The following is an 18,058-nucleotide window of genomic DNA, read 5'->3' as shown; positions in this document are numbered from 1 at the left end:
AGGATCCCCCCAGCACCCCCGGGACCCCCCTAGCCCCCCGGGACCCCTCCCCGGTCCCCCGGGACCCCCCCAGCACCCCCCTAGACCCCACCCCTCAGCCTCCCAGGACCCCCCCCCAGTCCCCCCGGGAACCCCCGGCACCCCCGGCACCTCTCCCGGCCCCCCGGGACCCCTCCTAGTCCCCCCGGGACCCCCCCCCCCCAGCACCCCGGGACCCCCGGCACACAGACGGAGCCGTCCCGCACACAGCCGTTTAATGTCCCTCAGCTCCGCGGGGCGCCGGGCGCCGCGTACCGGTAGAGGCAGACGCTGCCGTCGCCGCGCCCCGCCAGCAGCCCCGCGCCCGCCGCGCCCCAGCGGACCAGGGCCCAGCCCCCGGCGGGGCCGGGCGGCAGCAGCGCCGTGCAGCGCCCCAGCAGCAGGTCCCACACCGCGATGGCTCCCGAGGACAGCACGGCCGCGGCAAGGGCGTCCTTCACCTCGCCCTCCACGTACCTGGGGGCAGACGGGAGGGTCACGCTGGGGAAAAGGCGAGTACAGCGCTTTTTAAATCGCGCCTCTTTTCGCCCAGAAAATTAACGAGCGAATTTAAGCCAACCCTAGGAAGCTGGGTTATGCTCCATACTGCGTCTCCAGCACACCTGAAAGAAAAGGCTGTTAAGGCAACCCCCCCCTGCTCTCGGCACGTGAAAGTTGTTCCGTCAGCCACGATCTCAATCTGCTAATCCTCGTGCATGTAGGAAATATTACGACGGATGCAAGAAAGCGCGTTGCAAGACTGAGTCTCAAAGGGCTTAGTCTTCAAAACACAAGATGGAGAAAGGAAAAGGTCATCTGACTGCAAACAGCTGCTTAACATCAATAAACCTAGCAAAGCATTATTTAACATCACAAAGGCTTGGAACAGTCTCATTTGCAGAGACTTTCTCAGGAGGTTTCTGACTAGGGAGCTTGCCTGGTGAATGCAGTTACAGCATTTCCACAGTCACTTTCTGTGGAAAAAAGAAAAAAGCGTGCAGCACGCAGAACATCAGTTCTCCTGCTTGCTCACAGAGCCCCGGTGAGCAGAGCCCCTTGCTGAGCCGTGACGCAGGGAGCTCAAAGGTCAGCTCCCAGACTTGGCAGGAAGCGGGCAGGAAGCAGCCCACACCCTCACTGCATTCTAGCATATGTGCAGCGCAAATGGAAGTGACGGATGGCAGCCCCCTTATCATTGTCAGGACGGCAAGTGGAACCGCGCCAGCAGTGCTGCTCAGCTCGCTAATGGATTCTCCTCCAAAACCCCCTCCAAGGTATCGTGAAGATGAGCACGCAGGGTCCACAAAGTACTTGCCTTCCAGCATGTCCGGGTGGCAGGGAAGAGAAGATGACTCCAGTGCTTCTGGCTGTTTTGGGGTTGAATGCGATCACCCGGAATGCAGGATTTCCACAGGACTCGCTCTCTTTGGCGTGTGGATGACTTAAAACAACAAACAGAAGGCCCTGATACAAAGAGGAAAAACACATCACTAAAAACAACAGTAAGAGGGGAAAAAAACCAAAGAATTTTCCAAAAATTAATTGCTACATTCTCCCTACAATCAAAGCCCCGTGGACAGTAATGCATTATTTTTACTGAATAAAATAGAAATGGTTTACTTTCCTTATCAAATTAGATTAAAAAAAAAAAAAAGCAGCTGCTGACTGATAAGAGCTGATGCAATACAGCAGAATGACAGCTCAGTGATCCAAAGGATTTATGCACTTATCTTTCTGCTTGGAAAAGCTAAACTTGCTGTAGGATCCAGGGCATTTAAAGTAAAATTTCTGGGCCTCAGTTTAATCCCTAGGAACTTATAAATTTAACAAAACTCCATACAGACCAGCACAGCTGAAAACAACAGCTCACAGAACAGCCACAGGCCAGCATGAAATATGCTCAGATGTTCAGAGGAAGTCTCCAAAGAGTCTGACTCAAACCATCATCATCAGACAAGACATTCTTGTCTCAAAAGGTTAAATGCTGACTGGAAACAATCAAATCCTTGATAAATCACAAAATCTACCTAGAATCACAACACAGGTGGAAGCAAGTGACAAAGAATCACGTGTGAAACTTGGCTTTGATCAGTTTATGTTCCTCGGGGATGTACATTAATGATAGCCAGTTCAAACAGATTTTCTGACGACGGCAACATGCCATCACCACGCTGGCAGCTACCCGTGAAATGGAAGAGACTTACCAAGCATATGAGCAACAGTACGCCTTCTACCCACATACAAGATGACCTGGCCTATGCCTTGGAATGCGCTTTGATGCATCACACTCAGTATACTGCAGAAAGCCAAGAATTTGAGGTAGCCAGTGTGGCTAGCAGTTAAACTGTTTTCCTCTGAAATATCTTCAGTGAATCTCAATTGAGATGACATTTCAATCCACTCTAGAAACCCACTCCTTCAAGTCGCCACCACCGTTAGTGCAGTCCATGCAGAACTGCGTGCCTTATTTCACATACGTACAGAGTCAGAATATGCTCGATGGCAGATCGAAGCTGGGTAGGAATAACCAACATGCATCTTCTTCAGGAGCTGGCCAGTTTTCAAATTCCTGCAGTTGGTGGAAAGACAAATTCTGACTGCATGTCCATCCTCAATCTGGTATTTTCTAACCTTAGTTGTAAGCCTATGCACTATGCGAGACGGACAGTTTCGGTTTCACAGAAACCAAACTAAAACACAACAAGAGGCCACAGGGAGGGATATAATGAATTGGACATAAAAGCAAGTGCAATTATAGCAGCATAGGTCACTCACTACCCATCTAACTGCACACCAGTTAAAGTGCCAGAGTAGGCCCTTTGACAATTATCGTTTCACTGGTAAATCAACAGCCAACCAATGCCACTTGGTAACGTCTGCAGCTGTCAGAGCCACGACTTACACCCACAAGCTAAATCGTTTAATTGCATTAGAAATACTGACCAAACAACAATGCTGTTCACTGCAGTGGTGCCGACCAAGGCATCTTTCACTCCTTCTACTTCAGCAAAAGCTAAAACGGTTTCTTCAGGGGGCATCAAAGTCTGTCCGTGCTTGCTCCTGAACAGCAAATGCAAGTAAGTGAGAACAGGCGGCCAAAACAGTATGTTCTACATTCAGCACACCACCAGAAAGAAGAGGAACCAACACCTTTCTACATCTTTTCTTCCAACTGCCGCACTGAGACCAGACCAAACCAGAAGACTCACCTTCCTGTCTCTGAAAACGATACTACTTCCACTTCCTGCTCTTGCATGCTTCTGCTGCTGCTGACCAGCCTCCTATCCTTCAGCCCAAGAACAGCTTTTATATTCCCAGTTTTTACTAGTGATTGCTTGAATGAGTCATTCTCAGAAGAATAAAGCAAGAGCCTAAATTAGGAGAAAAATATGCATAATGACAGAAGGAAGCAAAATTCAAACATACCACAGCATATAAAAATAAGCATATGCTTAAACAGTCTAGCACCTCTAGGGTGAATAAGCAAATCTTTTCAGTTGATTTTTAGAAATCCCTCCCATATTTTCCAACTGTTAAAGCAACTGAGAATGACTCATTAGTAAGAGACAATTTCAACCACCACACAAGAGGAGAGTTAAGCTGCAGCTATTCAGGGTGCAAAGCACTAGTAAGAAATAAATACGGCACCTTATTTCTCCAATCTCCAGATTTCCCAGTGCTATACAGATGAGATTACAGGTGTCCAGCAGAGGAATGATCTGTATTACAGGAATCTAGAATAGCAAACCAAGAATACAGCGTCACCCACAATGTTCCTCTTCCTTTGACTTCACTCCCATTTTCTAGAGTGTTTCACGTAACATTACATGGGGCAGAACGAATTTTCAGACCCCTCTGAAGAAGCACACTTAGATGAACAGCTGAACTTTCGCTGAACGTTTACCTAAGCAAATAATCCCTATTGATATGAATCAAAAGATGTCTGCAGGGAGCCTAAAGATAAGAGCACAAGAGAGAGGCTGCGGTGCAGCCACCACTCAGTACACGAAGTATCAAATTCCAGCAGGTAACATGCAACCATACAAACCACTGGCCTTCTGCATCAGCAGCATAAATCACTGCCCTCTCTTGCCTGATGTAATGAAATATTTACGCCACCTAAAGAACAAACCTTGTATCCGAGCCTGCAAGCTCCCTGTATCTTGGGAATTAACACACCGGTGCAAGGAAGTTGTTCTAAGTTCTAGAAATTAAGATTGTGTTCATACCTCTCCAAGCTGCCAAGTATAGACCTTTCCCCAGTGGTCGGGTGCCAGAGGTTTCCACAAGGAAACCGAATTCTCACAAGCAGTCACCACACACAGCTCTCTGCAGCCCGCTGCTTCCCACCACACGGTGCTCACGTCCACAGCACAAGAACTTGAAGAATCCTGTCCAAAACAAAACAGTGCTGGTTTTCTTCTGATGGATATGGTTGTCTAACATGGAGGTCCGGACTGAAAAGTTTGCTTGTGGTGACTCAGTGTGACGAGAATTTGAGGCTAATACTTAATTCTCAAGATGTTTGTTTTTGACTAAAGTGCCAGTAAGGCACCAAGGAAAACAAACCTGGTGGGTTGCACCCTCTGAGCAGTGAATAAATTAGCTCACTTCACAAAAATCACTTGTCACCGAAACCAACAGGGTCCCCACTGAGCTCACAGCTGGAGCAGGGCTGGAGGCACCACGGCACAGCCACAACAAAGCCCGAGTACCGCCTACGTGTAATCCTGCGCCTGCTTCCCTTACTTCACACGCAGGAGACAGGACTTGCAGTTGTACAGACTGTTTAAATCTGAACAAAGCGAGGGCATTCTCTTCTGCCCCGTAAGAAAGTTTTCAATTTCAGCCATATTATTGTTGGCTGAACCCAGGGTTTCTTCTTGAGCAAAACTTTGCAGTTTAGCTTGGAAAAGCTAGAGGTGACCCAGCCCCCTGCGAGCTCATTTGGAATTCTGTTGGCTTTGCCGCGGATGTTGCTTCCTTGCCTGCTAACCCTGCTCTACCCCCTGCAAGGTAAGAGGACAGTGAAAGGGCCCCAACGCAGGACGAGACGGCTCAGCTGTGCAAACAGTCCTGGGCAAGATTTGCCTCGGTCACAGCACATACAGGCAAGGCTCTGTTCCAGAAGGCTGTGAACATCAACACACAGATTTGGCAATGCTGTAGTCCCCCTGCCCTGCAAAATTTGCTCCTTACTGGGTTACTTAGTCCCTGAAATGGTGACAAGAGGCCACGGGACAGGCACACTAGGGATGCAAGGACTCAGATCATTTTACCTGGGGCTGAAGAAAAATGCAGCAGTTCTGTTTGTTAAGGTACTTGCATGTGTTTAGAGATTTGTTATTCAGAAACAACCAATGAAATCCTTCCCCAGTCAAATGGACATATACGGGAACCCAGCCTTTCAGCATGCTTTACCACAAGTGAAGACAGAACTGATTAAATTAGGCAGCAATCTGTTTTTTTTTTTTTCTTCCAACTAGCCATCATGCATTTTTATTGCATTTTTGTTAAACTCTGTATTAAAGAGATGCCACTGACTCAGTAAACAATCGTCAAATGTTATCCTACCTTTAGCTTTGAAACAAACTGCAAGTTCTCTTCTGTCAAGCCATCAAACAGTACTGGAGTTGACTGTTCTGCTTCATTTTTTTTCTGCACAAACAAGAAAAAAATAAGATAAATTCAACTTCAAAAATTACATTCAGCATTTGCAAGAATGAGGCAGAAATGTAAATTCACTTTGCATGCAGCAGAGAGCTGTGATAGGAGCACCTTTTTGTACTTGCATGCCTTTGAAAAATAAGAGATCCCAGACAGGTTATTCCCTGTTTTCACCTGGAAACTGTTTTTCAACACCACTTTGCATCTCTCAGACCCATTCTCACCGTCAGAGACAAGTCATTTTTTCAGCACTCCTTCCACATGTTGGACGTAGGAGACAATCCTAGCTGTACTGTTCGTTAAGGCAGACCAGCATTACACGGGTGCCAGAAACCTTTTGTTCATATACACGTTCCGAATGTGAGCACTGCCACCCACATCTCCAGTCTTATTAAGTAGGATTTTAAAGAGTTTGCTCTTGAGGTTAAAAGACCTTTAGGCAACAGATGAAAACCAAACCCTTAAAAACTCAGCTAAAAGACCGGCAGGGCTGGCATGCAAAGAGGCCTTTCCTCAGAAAGGTGAGCCTATGGAAGAGGGGACTCACCCACAAAACTAAGGCTTAGTACCCTTGGCAAAGAGGCCAGCTTGTTACCTGTTCAGGAGATCTGCAGGATCTCTGCTGTTTGCTCTGTGATTGCTGATGCTTCTCCAAGGCCACAGCCTCGTCTGATCTATTATTAGGGTGTCTTTCAGCTTCTAAATGAAATGTTGTACCTTGTCCTTCCTCTTGTCTAGCAGATCCCGCACCACGGCTGTCCAAGTGCAGTGGAATGGCAGAGTCTTTGCATTCCCTATCATCCACGACCCGGGCAGGTGCTTCTTGAGAGGAACGCAGGCTGACTTGCAAAGGAGGTACAGAACATGTACTGGGGAAGAGCTCACTGCAAACAGATGGTAGAACAGCTGGGGTTGCACCCAAGACAGGGAAAACAGATGAGGAAATGTGAGACTCGGGCTGAACGGGAGCACCAGTTGAGATAGTCCCCACGGGAGTAAACAGCAATTCATGTGTGGAAAGTTCCATCTGGGAAGCCGGGCTTTCCAAATGAGATGACTTGGGCGACCCGCTTTTGAGCAGTGAAATCAGATTCCTTTTGAGCCCTTTTTCTTCTGCCTTCATTTCTGCAGCTTGCACGTCCTCTGAAGCCAGACCATCCCCAAACACACTAGGAACAAAAGCCTCCAAGTCATTCACAGGGGAAGATTCACATTTCTCAAGTTTTAATAGTCCAAATTCCTCATCAGGTAGATGAAATTCTTCAATACCCAGTTTGGGGACCAGCCACTGGTGACTGCGGAAGGAAAAGAGAGAGCTGGAAGTACCGGCGCCTGTAGCAGGAAGACCAAGAGAAGCAGTACCCTCTGAATCCATTTGATGGCCGGGTCCTCCTTTGCTCTCATCTAGACAAACACAAGAATTCAAGAGAGAACATCACATCAAAACACAAACAGCAACTAGCTGGTTCAGAATTTCTCATCTAGAGTGTCATCTATTTTCCAAAAAAAAGGAACCATACCCATCTTAACACGTGGAAGTGGCACTTTCCTGGAAATACACACTATTCCACAACTGCTCTGCATCAAGCCTGCAGCTAAAATATCACTGCCAAAGACAGTCAAAACTAACTGAGTGCCCGACCAGTTTGTTTGGGTTTTCTCCGCACATTTTCTTTTTCTACAATATTCCTGGACTTTCAGGTATACTAATCTTTGTTTCACACTTGTCAGTGCTAAAAAAAAATCATTAATATGCAGACTCAGTTGGACAAACAGAGATTTACATCCATTTACTGGAAAATCAGGTAGAGTGTGCACAACATCCACTCCAAAAGGAAAGGCAGCTTACGAAGTTCCCAGCCCTGCTCCTTATCCATGCACAGCCGTTCATTTTCTGTCACTGTACTGAGGCAGAAATTTCTGGAATTGTGCAAGGAACACAGGCACCACAATGATCTAAATTTTAAAAACAACTTGTCAAGAAAAAAAAAATAATTAACCCATATCAGACTTTCTTGAATAAAAATAAGTCGGTGCAAACAGCAGTGCATGAACTCACTCATGTGTTTCCTTGCCTTGCTCTTGGGCTCTAGTTTTAGGGAGTGCTTGTATTTGATGAAATACCTTTGGAGGCTTGACTGTCTCTCTGTCTTGCAGAGGAACGCAGGGAGCGGCGTGGAGGGACGTTAATTGCTAGAAGCTGTTCAGCCCCGCAGGCTGCTTGCACGTGCTGACTCTTAACATGTTCCACCGGAGATTTATCAGATTGACACACACTCAGCTTGCGTTCCAGATCACCTGTGTGGCTGACAAAAGTTTCGTTCCTTGGGTTTGGAGAGTCACTTTTCTGCAGTGGATTTTGAACCTGTTCTAAAAGAGTCTTACGGCATTTGCCAAGTACTTGGCTTCCACCAGGAGGATCAGCACTTGTCGGCTGTATCGCACCAGTTGCTCCAGACCCAAGAGCTGCAGCAACAGACAACCGTCTCTCTTCCAAAGATGATTTTTCAAGATTAGCTTCACAGTTTTCCTTTTCACTCGGATACTCATTTGATAGCGGGCTACTGCTTTCCCTTGGTGTTAGGAGATCCAAACTTTCTACGAGTTCCTGTGACGTTTGATTCACAAGAGGTTTGCAGGCAGACTTTCTTCTTCCCTTTTGTTTCCTCTGCGATCGCCTCTGATCTCGCTTTGTGCTTGTGATGCTGCTTTGAGAAATTGACCCCGGTGAATTGCTGCTTCCACTGGATGTAAGAAGAGTTTTCTGAGGACTACTTGAATTCACTGGATCATTTTCCGTACAAAGAAAAGGGAATGGCACAACTGCTGACTCCAAATCATTTTCAACCGTTTCTTGGGAGGGCTGACTTGAATTGGCATCTTTCTGCTTGCATTTACTTCGCTGACCTTTCTTGCTCCTGCCCAGCTGGCTAAGAATTACAGCATCAAGGTCCACTTTCCTCTGGCAATTAGACATGCGTCGAGTTGTCCTGACATAGTATTCAACTGGAAAGAGAAGCCCCTCAACCATCGTGCAGGAACTCAGTGCACTTTCAGGAGCTGTTACATTTTCTAGATGAGAAAGTCTAGACTGAATTTCAAGCTGTTGATTCTCCAACAGTTTCTCAGCATTGCCCAGAGCAAGATCTGAAGGAAAGGCATTTAAACCACCAGTGTCATTCTCATTTCCTTCATGGCTTTTGCTCTCCTTAATTATCTTGTTATTTCTGCCAGGGGGCAATACTTCATTTTCTGACGTTAAACCCAAGAGCCTGCGTAATTCTCCCTGATCTTTGTGTATGCTCTCACTGCCCGTTTGTTTTATTACCCTGAAAGACTCTTTTCCACCATCACCACCGGCATCAAGTAAAACAGATTCACCATTCTCTGAACACAGCTGTGCAGGCTCACGGTTATCGGATGTGGCCACAGCACCTGGGGACTCGGGCTGCCAGACATCACTGCTGTCCCCCGGGACACATGGCCATAACTCAGGCACTCCCAGAGGGAGACTGTCTTCAAGCACGTCTTGTAGAACTCCCAATTCAGCATCTGGAGGAGTTAAACTGTTTTCTTGTTTCCCCACGATGCCTGGTCTGGACTCGCTTTGGGCATTTGCCTCAGTGCTTGAGAAACTGCTTTGCCTGAAGACTGGTGACCGAAGTTGCTCTGCACTGCCAGTTTGATTTTTCACCGTTTCATCAGCCTTGATTCGATGCACACCATGCGCCGATTCCCTTTTCTCTGATATCAGAGCCTTTGTCCTCCTCCTCCTCAGCTTCATCATGCTTCTCAAGGTTTGGGTTTTTTTCTCCGCAGTTGCAGGCCTCGAGACTCCACAGCATGCATTGTCCTGGCGAGCCTGTATGCTTTCTGCCCGTGAGCTGTCCTGCAAACCAACTTCATTACTGACAAATTCAGGAGCGTGTTTAAGTGTGACAGAAGTTTTCCTCTCTGTGTCAGGAACCGAGCAGGTTTCAGGCTGTAAGGGACAGGTTTCGTGTTTGTCAGCACTAGGAGATTCGCTATCTCTGGAACCTGTTGGAAAAAACCTCACATGCGTAAAGCACTCCCAGCAAGGTCACGCCCAAGGAGAACATCACACAATAAAGCTGGACGACTTTGGAGAAGTGAGAGACTGGGAGCTTACAGTCGCGATCAGAGGGCACCAGCGGACGCGGCAGAGGAGGGGAGGGAAGTTACCGCGAAGGGAACGATCTCGTTCTGTTCCAAGGGCCGCCCGCCGAGCACCGCGGGCAGGGGACGCGCGAGGACGACTCGAGCCCGAGCTGGGGCGGCTCAGGGGGGCCGCGGGGCACCTCCCGGTCCTACCTGCGGGGCTGCGCCGCCCCCCCGGCTCCGCGGGCCGCCGCGCTCCGTCCTCCGCCGCCGTCCTCCCGGCGTGGCTCCGGGCCCGCTCGGCTCGCCGCGCCCGCTGGGGACACACGGGGGGAGCGGGGCTCGGACCGGCCTCCGGGCACCCCCCCGCGGGCCCTGCCGGGCCCGGCCCCGCCGCCGCCCGCCCCGCTCACCCGCAGCCGGCTGACGGTCTCGCTGTACTCCCGCCGCAGCAGCGCCAGCTTCTCCCGCAGCTGCGGGACACGAGAACGGCGGGTCGGGGGGGGGGGGCGAGCCGGGACGGGCCGAGCCGAGCCGAGCCGCCTGGGCATAGCCCGGGCCCCGGGCCCGGTCCCGGTCTCGGTCCTGATCCCGGTCCCATCCCCGTCCCGGTCCCGGTCCCGATCCCGGTCCCGATCCCATCCCGGTCCCGATCCCGGTCCCATACCAGTCCCGATCCCGGTCCCGGTCCCGGTCCCATCCCCGTCGCGGTCCCAGTCCTGGTCCCAGTCCCATCCCCGTCCCCATCCCGTCCCCGCCCCCATCCCCATCCCCGTCCCGGTCCCATTCCCATCCCGGTCCCATCCCCGTCCCCGTCCCGGTCCTGGTCCCGTCCTGGTCCCATCCCCGTCCCCATCCCCAACCCCGTCCCCATCCCGGTCCCATCCCATCCCCGTCCCGTCCCGTCCCGCCCCCCCCCACCTTCTCCCTCTCGGCTCCGCTCAACGCCGCTCCCGCCGCCGCCTCGGCCATGGCCGCCTCCTCCCGTGCCCATGGCAACGGCGCCGCCATTGGTGGCGCCCGCGGCGGAAGCGGCGGCCGGCGGCGGGAAGTGACGCGCCGGAAGCGGGCGGCGGCCGGGCGGAAGCGGCGCGGCCATGGAGCTGGGCGAGATGCTCTACAACAAGTCCGAGTACATCGAGACGGTGCGGGGCGGGGGGGGTGGGTGGTGCATCACCTTCATCCCCCCCATCTTCATCCCTATCCTCATCCCCCTTATTCTCATCCCCCTCATCCTCATCTTCATCCCTCTCCTCACCCCCGTCCCCCTCACCCCCGTCCCCCTCACCCCCGTCCCCCTCACCCCCGTCCCCCTCACCCCTCTCCGCTTGTCCCCGCAGGCATCGGGCAACAAGGTGAGCCGGCAGTCGGTGCTGTGTGGCAGCCAGAACATCGTCCTCAACGGCAAGGTACGGGCGGCACCAGGCCCGGCTCCAGCGCGGCGCTGGGCACGGTGTCCGGCAGCGGTGCAGGGACAGCAGCTCGCTGACCTCTCCCTCCCTCCTCCAGACGATAGTCATGAACGACTGCATCATCCGCGGCGACCTGGCGAACGTGCGGGTGGGGCGGCACTGCGTGGTGAAGAGCCGCAGCGTCATCAGGCCACCCTTCAAGAAGTTTAGCAAAGGGTAAGAGCGCTCCTTCCTTTGCGGAAGCTGAAATCTGAACGCTTAGAACGTTCCAGTTTGGCTAAGGTCCAGCCCTGTCCAGAGGGATAGGTTTCCCTTGTAACGATTTTATAATTAAGTCCCTCTACACCTGCCTCCTCAAATTTGCAGCTTTACCTTGAGGGCTAATGTTCCGTTCAGACTAATGTGAAACGGCTGTGATGTAGTTAAATCGCGAAGCAAAGAACACGTTTCACTCGTTCTTCACTTGTTTGTGATGTCTTCGTGGTGTTTATCGGGGCCACCTTTTAGAAATATCTGAGAAAAGACCAGTTACTGTTCAGTCTTCCATAGCATCACGTCTGCCTCTGGTTTTCCAGTTGGACACAGGAGACTGCAGTGAAACTTTGGGCCTAACAGTTCGTACGTTGTGCCACCTGAGTAAATGACTCTTCTGTCGCAGGGTCGCTTTTTTCCCTCTCCACATTGGTGATCACGTGTTCATAGAAGAGGACTGTGTTGTCAACGCGGCCCAGATTGGCTCCTACGTCCACATAGGCAAGAACTGTGTCATTGTGAGTGCTCTTTCCCAGTCTTTCCTTGAGTCTCTTGCGTATTGTTCAGGCTTTGTAGCGGCAGAGGAGAGGTGTGTGTACCAGCTGCCAGGAGCGAGCGTGCTTACTGCGTGCTGGTCCATCCTTCACAGGGAGCGGTGCTCTTGATTTTGCTGTTCTGAGGACGGCAGATACAGCTGAGCACTGTTTGGAAAACCAGTACCAACAGCATCGTCCCTAATTTAGGCACTTCCTGAATAGCCGTTGTCCCCACGGCAGGGGAGGCAGCCTTTTCACAGAGCGCAGGCGTAATTGTGTTGCTGTGCAGACAATGTGAAATAATCAAGGTCTCTGCTGAACTGCAGAAAGCCTTGCTATGTTACTGCATGACTTGGGTTCTGGGTGCAAACTGACATAAATGAACGTGCAGTTGCAAGTATGTGTGTTAGTCAAGAGCAAAAGGACTTCTTTCCTTAGGAAAAGATGGATTGATACAGTCCTTCAAGTACTGTTGGGAAGAACATTCAGGGCAGAGATCTATTTGCGTGATCTTGTATGCAGATTGTATTTTGAAGAGTTAAACCTGTTGAAGCTTAGGTAACTTATAAGGACTAAGCAAAAGCCTCTAGTATTTTAAGTACAAGTTCTGTCTAACTTGTGTTTTAGGGTCGTAGATGCGTTTTGAAAGACTGCTGCAAGATCTTAGACAACACAGTGCTGCCTCCCGAAACAGTGGTCCCGCCTTTCACAGTCTTCTCGGGCTGCCCAGGTATGCTCCCTCTAATTTTACTTGTACGTAAATGTGGATGAGATGGATATTCTTACATTAAAACAAGACTGCTATGGCAGAGACTCCTACTGGCATTTTGTACCTAGCAGTGAAGGCGTAGGACGCTCGGTGAACTGAAAAGTCACAGTTTGATTTGTGAACCTTGCTGCTGTGCTGTGTGTTTGGGCTGTGTGTGTTCACTCAGAACGATCCTGCTGCGTTGTTCTGCGCGAGAGAAGAGCCCTTAGCTGCTCCTGCAGTATTTCCTTGCAGTTCAATCAAAGTAGCTGCTCTGAACGTCGAATGTAAGCTCATTTCTGCTTTCTCGTGCAAGAACACCGATGGTCACACTCTTGTTCTTCTTCCAGGACTCTTCTCTGGTGAACTCCCGGAGTGTACCCAGGAACTCATGATTGACGTTACAAAGAGCTATTACCAGAAGTTCTTGCCACTCACCCAGGTCTAGTAGCCTATTTACCGCGTTTCAGAGCAGTAAAGGCGCGTAGGAGTATTTGGGGGCAGGGAGAGGAATTTGTTCCGAGAGCCCAGGCCGTGGCCCTCTGCTGTTCCTGACCCCTCCTGTGCGCGTTCCTCAACACCAATGGTCTGGCCAAGCGGTGCCCTGGGGAGGCTGCTGTGTCTTGTTGTGTACCCTTTGTATGCTCATCTGAATGTAATCCATTCCATGTTGTCTGAATTGTGTCATTAAATGTTCTGGAGTTAGGAGAGCTGGTTCTGTTCCCTTCGGGGCAGCACCTCCACGTTTCAGCTGGGGAGCAAGGCAGAGCTGACAGAACATACTCCGCAGCCAAAGCCTGTCTTTCATGTCTGTTCTGATCCTGACCCAAAGCCAAGCGGGTTTTCTGCTAGAAGCAGCCTCCATGCTAGACCAGCAGTGCTGTGTGGCTGATGGACTTGTTACAGGCAGATATTCACCACGGTTCATTAGAGGCAATGCTTTCCTTGGGAAAAACATTTGCTGATGCACAGGCCTGTGTTTCGAGGTGGCTAGTGTCTTCCTTTTCTCCCTGTGGACCGAGACTCTCTCCTGTGGGGACAGGATATCTTTCAACATCCTGCGATTGGCTTTAGAACTTCGGGTTGACATTGAAACTATCTTTATACGCCTTGCCCGTGTCCTGGTATTGGCTGTGGCAGAGCTAATTTTGTTCACAGTAGTTCGTTTGGTGCTGTGTTTTGTGTTCGTGATGAAAAACAGCGTTGATAACACGCTGGTGTTGTAGCTGTTGCTGAGCAGTGCTTGTGTTCAGTCAAGGCCTCCTCTTTCTCGTGCCGCACTGCCATCGAGTAGGCTGGGGTTGCACAGGAAGCCGGGAGGGGACACAGCCAGGACAGCTGACCCAGCCTGGCCAAAGGGGTATCCCATAACACGACAGCAAGCTCGGCAATAAAAGTTGGGGGCAAGAAAGGGCGAAGGGGACATCTGGAGTTACGGCATCTGTCTTCCCAAGTCACTGTCAGACGTTGCTTTCTTTGAAGCGGCTAAATACCTGCCTGCTGGTGGCAGGGGTGAATGAATTCCTTATCTCGCTTTGCTTGTGCTCCTGTTTTATCTCAGCCAGTGAGTTTTCTCACTTTCCCCTTTCTGATTCTCCCTCTCGTCCCGCTGAGGGGGAGTGAGCGAGCTGCTGTGTGGTGCTTGGCTGCCTGCTGGGGTTAAACCACAGCAGCCTGACAGGACGCTTCTTAGCTCTTAGGATAGACACCGGTGCGGTGCTCTTGCCCATCGTGCAGGGTTAGGATGCTCTTTGCTGATGCACGTTCTTTCTCCTGAACATTGCAGACCTTAGAGAGCCAAAAGGCTTTGGAAAGAGAAGTACCGTGCCACTCTCAGAACTCAGTGCAGCAGCAAGTGGGGAATTAAAAGCAGACACTGGAGGTGGGTGAGAGAATGCTGCAATTGTCCCCATTTGTTACCCAGTGTATATATGTGCAGAAAGCTCTTTGGTGCTTCTTTGCGTTACAAAACTGAAGATAGAAATTCAGACATCTTGGAAAGAGTGAACATTTCATTTTGGACAAGTAATACAGCAGGAATAATTCTTCCTGGGAACGGCTGTACGCAAGTTGGAGGCAGCTGACGCTTGTGGGTACCTGACTCAGTACCAAACAATTGGCCAAAAGTGAATTTGCCTGCTCTGTCCGTGTTACATCTTAACATCAGCCCTCTGTAACTCCTAACACTGGGGCTCCTGCATGTTGTAGCGTAGCAGCAGGAGGCCAGAATGCATTTGATAACGTAGTGAGCATACAGCTGGGAGATCAGCAGCCCTGGGGCCTCCAGCTGCTGTATATAGTGCAAAGTACTGATACCCCTCAAATAGCAAACAGCTGTACAAGTACTAAGTGTGTAGTGACTGCTGTTAATCAAATGTAAAACCACTGTCTGGTTTGTTTGTATTTTACTGTACATAAATTAAAGCCTCTTAAGTTGTTCAAGTAACTCAGGGTTGTGACTTTTCAAACCAAACTTGAGACCAGCGAGGTTCCTGTTGTGCCTGTGCACAGGAGCCAGTCTCTTGGTCTGACTCCGACAGCACAGTGCCCGTGCGTTGAAGAAGTGAAGTGCGGCGTGAAACAGCTTCTGCTTCTGTGTCTGAGCTGATGGCTTTCACCAGCAGATCATTCCAGCGTTGCTGGTTCATAATGCCTCTGCTAGAGCACGACTTTGCTTCACGTCTTCGTGCTGAAGTGAGAGTGCCAAAGCCACCACGGTGACTGCGATGCTCTCTGCAGCACGGGAACTTCAGACTCACTATTTGGTACAGAGGCAGCTCCCGGAGTGTTGCTTCAGGCATTTGGAAACGGCCTGCTCTTGGAATCTGGCCGTTCCAGATGGTGTGACCCCTGCAAGGAAAGCAGGGGCTGGAGCTAGCTTGTGGCAGGAAGCACAGCTGGGACAAGAAGACAAAGGGTTTTTTTGTTGCAGCTGCAAGAACTGGGCTGAAATCTCCGATGCAATAGATCAGTTAGGTCACCTGTCTGGTTTCGAGAGAGGTAAAATGTTTGCTAGAAGCCCAGCTCCAGCAGGACAGTTGTATCACCTAGTCCCATACTGGCTAGGACTACCTGTTCCGTGACAGCTGTGCTCCTCAAGCCTCCCCTGAAGCGGGAGTGCAGACAAGTGCAGACGGCAGCTGTGCTCTTTCTGTGATCTTCTAGGCCGGGGTTACGTCCGTGTGAAAGGCCCGGGCTTGCCACTTTTTGTGGGCGGAAAAAATATCCAGTTGCAAGTGTTCTTGTACTATGTGTGTACTGCAGGCAGCTTTCTCATTGACTTCAGCTTCGACAAATATTCAGTTCCTCCTGCCCAGAATCTTACCAGCCCTTGCAAAAGCCCTTTGCTGTGAGGGGCTATAGGAGGCCTACCCGGTCACAAGGCCTGACGGGGTTTGGCATTCCCACAAGATTTTCTGCAGGTCGGACATTTAGGTGTTTGTGCTGCCGCTTGTGAGTACTACTTTGCCCCGTTGAGTGGCCATCAACCATCTCTCGAAGCGTGGGAAGCAGCAGCGAGCCTGGTCAGGGAGGGCCCCTGTGTGTGCTGTGTTACCGTGTGTCGCTGCGGGGTTCCCACACCACGGCCCTCTTCACCGGGATTGCTTGATTAAAGACCACCGAGGGGCAGTGCGAAGCCGCGCTGCGGGACTGGGAGGGGGCAGGAGGAGGCGGCTGCCAAATTAAGGGAGGCGAGTCTGAGAGTGGAGTTGTCTCAGAACGATGCATTTCCATGCCCACTCGAGCAGCACAGCTGCAGTGCACGGAGGGGTACGTAGGTGCACAGACCGTGATGCGTTTCTCAGCCTGCGCTGCCGTCCAGCGGGCTGAGCAGCCTTCCTGCCTTAATTAAAACCTGTTTTGTTGTCTCCATCAAGGTGGCCTCTGCCAGGGTCTAAAAAGTCGCCACCGAAGATCCCAAACGCCCAGCAGCGTTAACATTCCTTAGATTTGGCTCCTTTTTCCTGTCCTCTGAAGCATCCCTCTGACCCGGGCTCACCTCTGCGCCGCTGCCAGCTCTCTGGAAAGATGGAGTGTGATGAGGTGGCAGCATGCTGCTGCGGCCCCTGGCGAATAGTTGCCTGATGTCAACGTGCAGTGCCGTGCAATAAAGCATGACTTCTCACAGTGGGCTTTGCTGCATAGCTGAAGCGTAGCTGTAGGTGTGGGGGAAGCGCTCTCGGGGAGGGAAATTCCTTCTTTCAGGAATCTTTTAGAAGTGGTCGCTTCAAACACTACGTCCCTTGCTTCCCTGGTCCCATACGCGTTATTCCAGTTTGCTCTGACCAAGGCTGGCGGGCCGTGCTGGTCACTCTTACGCAGGGCATGGAGGATCCTCAGGAACATGCAGCTGGGGCTTCACGATGCTCCTCTCTTCCACTTGGTGTCCGCTGTCAGCTGCTGGGGGTTGCAGGGTAGATGCTAATGTTTTGTTCCAGAATTGCAGCTGCTAAGTACGAGGAGCAGTGAGGAGCTGCTGACTGTCGGAGGGCTCTGTGGGAGGCAATGACGGTAACAAACTGGTTCAGCGGAGGCTACGTCTGCTGTGCGTGGAGCAGAATTTCCTGAGGTGGTCCGATGCCATCAGAGAAATCACAGTTTAACTGTTGGCTGCCTGCCCTAGTGATCACAGGGCTCCTTGTTTGGTCTCTTGGGCGCATCTTGTGCTCTGGGCTCTCAAGCGAGGGCTGGACTCGGAGCTACCCTGGGAAGATGACTGGCTGGAGCACGCGGCTAGCCTTTAGCTGTGGACACATCTGCAGTCCCCGAGGCCCTAGCAGCCTGCAGAAGCACGGGACATGCTGGCCAGGCATCTGTTCTTTCCTTGCTGGGGTAAAAGAAGCAGCTTTCATTAGTGGGGAAGGGAAGCCATGGGAGAGAGCTGTCCTCGTTCCAGTTTCAGTAGGGTGGGACCATGCATGCCCGGGGGGAGAAAGCAAGCCCGCGGCCGGAGCTGCTGTGGCTGGATCTTGCACTGTTCTTGGTCATTTTCCGTTGACGTTTTCTTCTGTGCCAGCAGGTAGCAAGATCGGATTAGGGGACGAGAACATAACGTTAAGTTTGCTCAACAAATGAGACGGGACTACCAGAAGGAGCCCTGCAGGCCCCCGTGCACGTGGCCTCTTGGTGCCGTTCTCCTCGCAGCGCTCCTCCCGATGGCCGGGGAGGGGGCGGCGCCCCCGGGGGGCCCGGGACGCTCAACGGGCAGAGCCTCAGCCCGGGGGGGGGCTGAAGGGAACGCCAGGGGCGGGCGGGGCCCTACGCAATACAGGTTGTCGAAACTTGTCCCGCATTGTCCAGGCGTG

At 51.3% G+C, this 18,058-nt stretch overlaps 2 protein-coding genes across 5 annotated transcripts; one reads left to right on the top strand and one right to left on the bottom strand.

The window, feature by feature from the left end:
- Positions 1-237: 237 nt before the first annotated feature.
- On the bottom strand, positions 238-10,903 carry PALB2 (partner and localizer of BRCA2; the record flags this gene model as incomplete). Of its 2 annotated transcripts, XM_083799623.1 has the most annotated exons (13): positions 238-495; positions 1,334-1,482; positions 2,500-2,587; positions 2,962-3,078; positions 3,228-3,389; positions 3,667-3,752; positions 4,248-4,409; positions 5,593-5,676; positions 6,281-7,089; positions 7,810-9,723; positions 10,018-10,120; positions 10,218-10,277; positions 10,726-10,857. In XM_083799623.1, 13 exons carry the CDS (start codon positions 10,813-10,815, stop codon positions 264-266), a joined length of 4,056 nt encoding a protein of 1,351 aa, XP_083655749.1. In that variant the 3' UTR covers positions 238-263. The 2 variants fall into 2 exon arrangements, with proteins under 2 accessions (XP_083655749.1, XP_083655750.1); XM_083799624.1 differs by lacking the exons at positions 10,018-10,120; positions 10,218-10,277 and having other exon boundaries at positions 10,726-10,903.
- Positions 10,835-16,897, top strand: DCTN5 (dynactin subunit 5). Of its 3 annotated transcripts, XM_083799635.1 has the most exons (8): positions 10,835-10,949; positions 11,145-11,213; positions 11,314-11,432; positions 11,875-11,986; positions 12,632-12,734; positions 13,103-13,194; positions 14,539-14,634; positions 16,631-16,897. In XM_083799635.1, the coding sequence occupies exons 1-7, from the start codon at positions 10,902-10,904 to the stop codon at positions 14,617-14,619; spliced, it is 624 nt and encodes a 207-aa protein (XP_083655761.1). In that variant the 5' UTR covers positions 10,835-10,901; the 3' UTR covers positions 14,620-14,634; positions 16,631-16,897. The 3 variants fall into 3 exon arrangements, with proteins under 3 accessions (XP_083655761.1, XP_083655760.1, XP_083655762.1); XM_083799634.1 differs by lacking the exon at positions 16,631-16,897 and having other exon boundaries at positions 14,539-15,198; XM_083799636.1 differs by lacking the exon at positions 14,539-14,634 and having other exon boundaries at positions 10,836-10,949.
- The last annotated feature ends 1,161 nt before the right edge of the window (positions 16,898-18,058 follow it).

The sequence above is a fragment of the Anser anser genome (assembly GCF_964211835.1).
Source record: "Anser anser genome assembly, chromosome: 15".
Classification (NCBI taxonomy): Eukaryota; Metazoa; Chordata; class Aves; order Anseriformes; family Anatidae; genus Anser; species Anser anser.
This window is presented reverse-complemented; position numbering and strand designations above follow the sequence as displayed.

Coding starts and splice junctions, on each gene's coding strand:
- DCTN5 (XM_083799635.1), top strand. CDS start 10,902: ATGGAGCTGGGCGAGATGCTCTACAACAAGTCCGAGTACATCGAGACG. Junction 10,950..11,144: donor AGTCCGAGTACATCGAGACG/GTGCGGGGCGGG, acceptor TTGTCCCCGCAG/GCATCGGGCAACAAGGTGAG. Junction 11,433..11,874: donor TTCAAGAAGTTTAGCAAAGG/GTAAGAGCGCTC, acceptor CTTCTGTCGCAG/GGTCGCTTTTTTCCCTCTCC.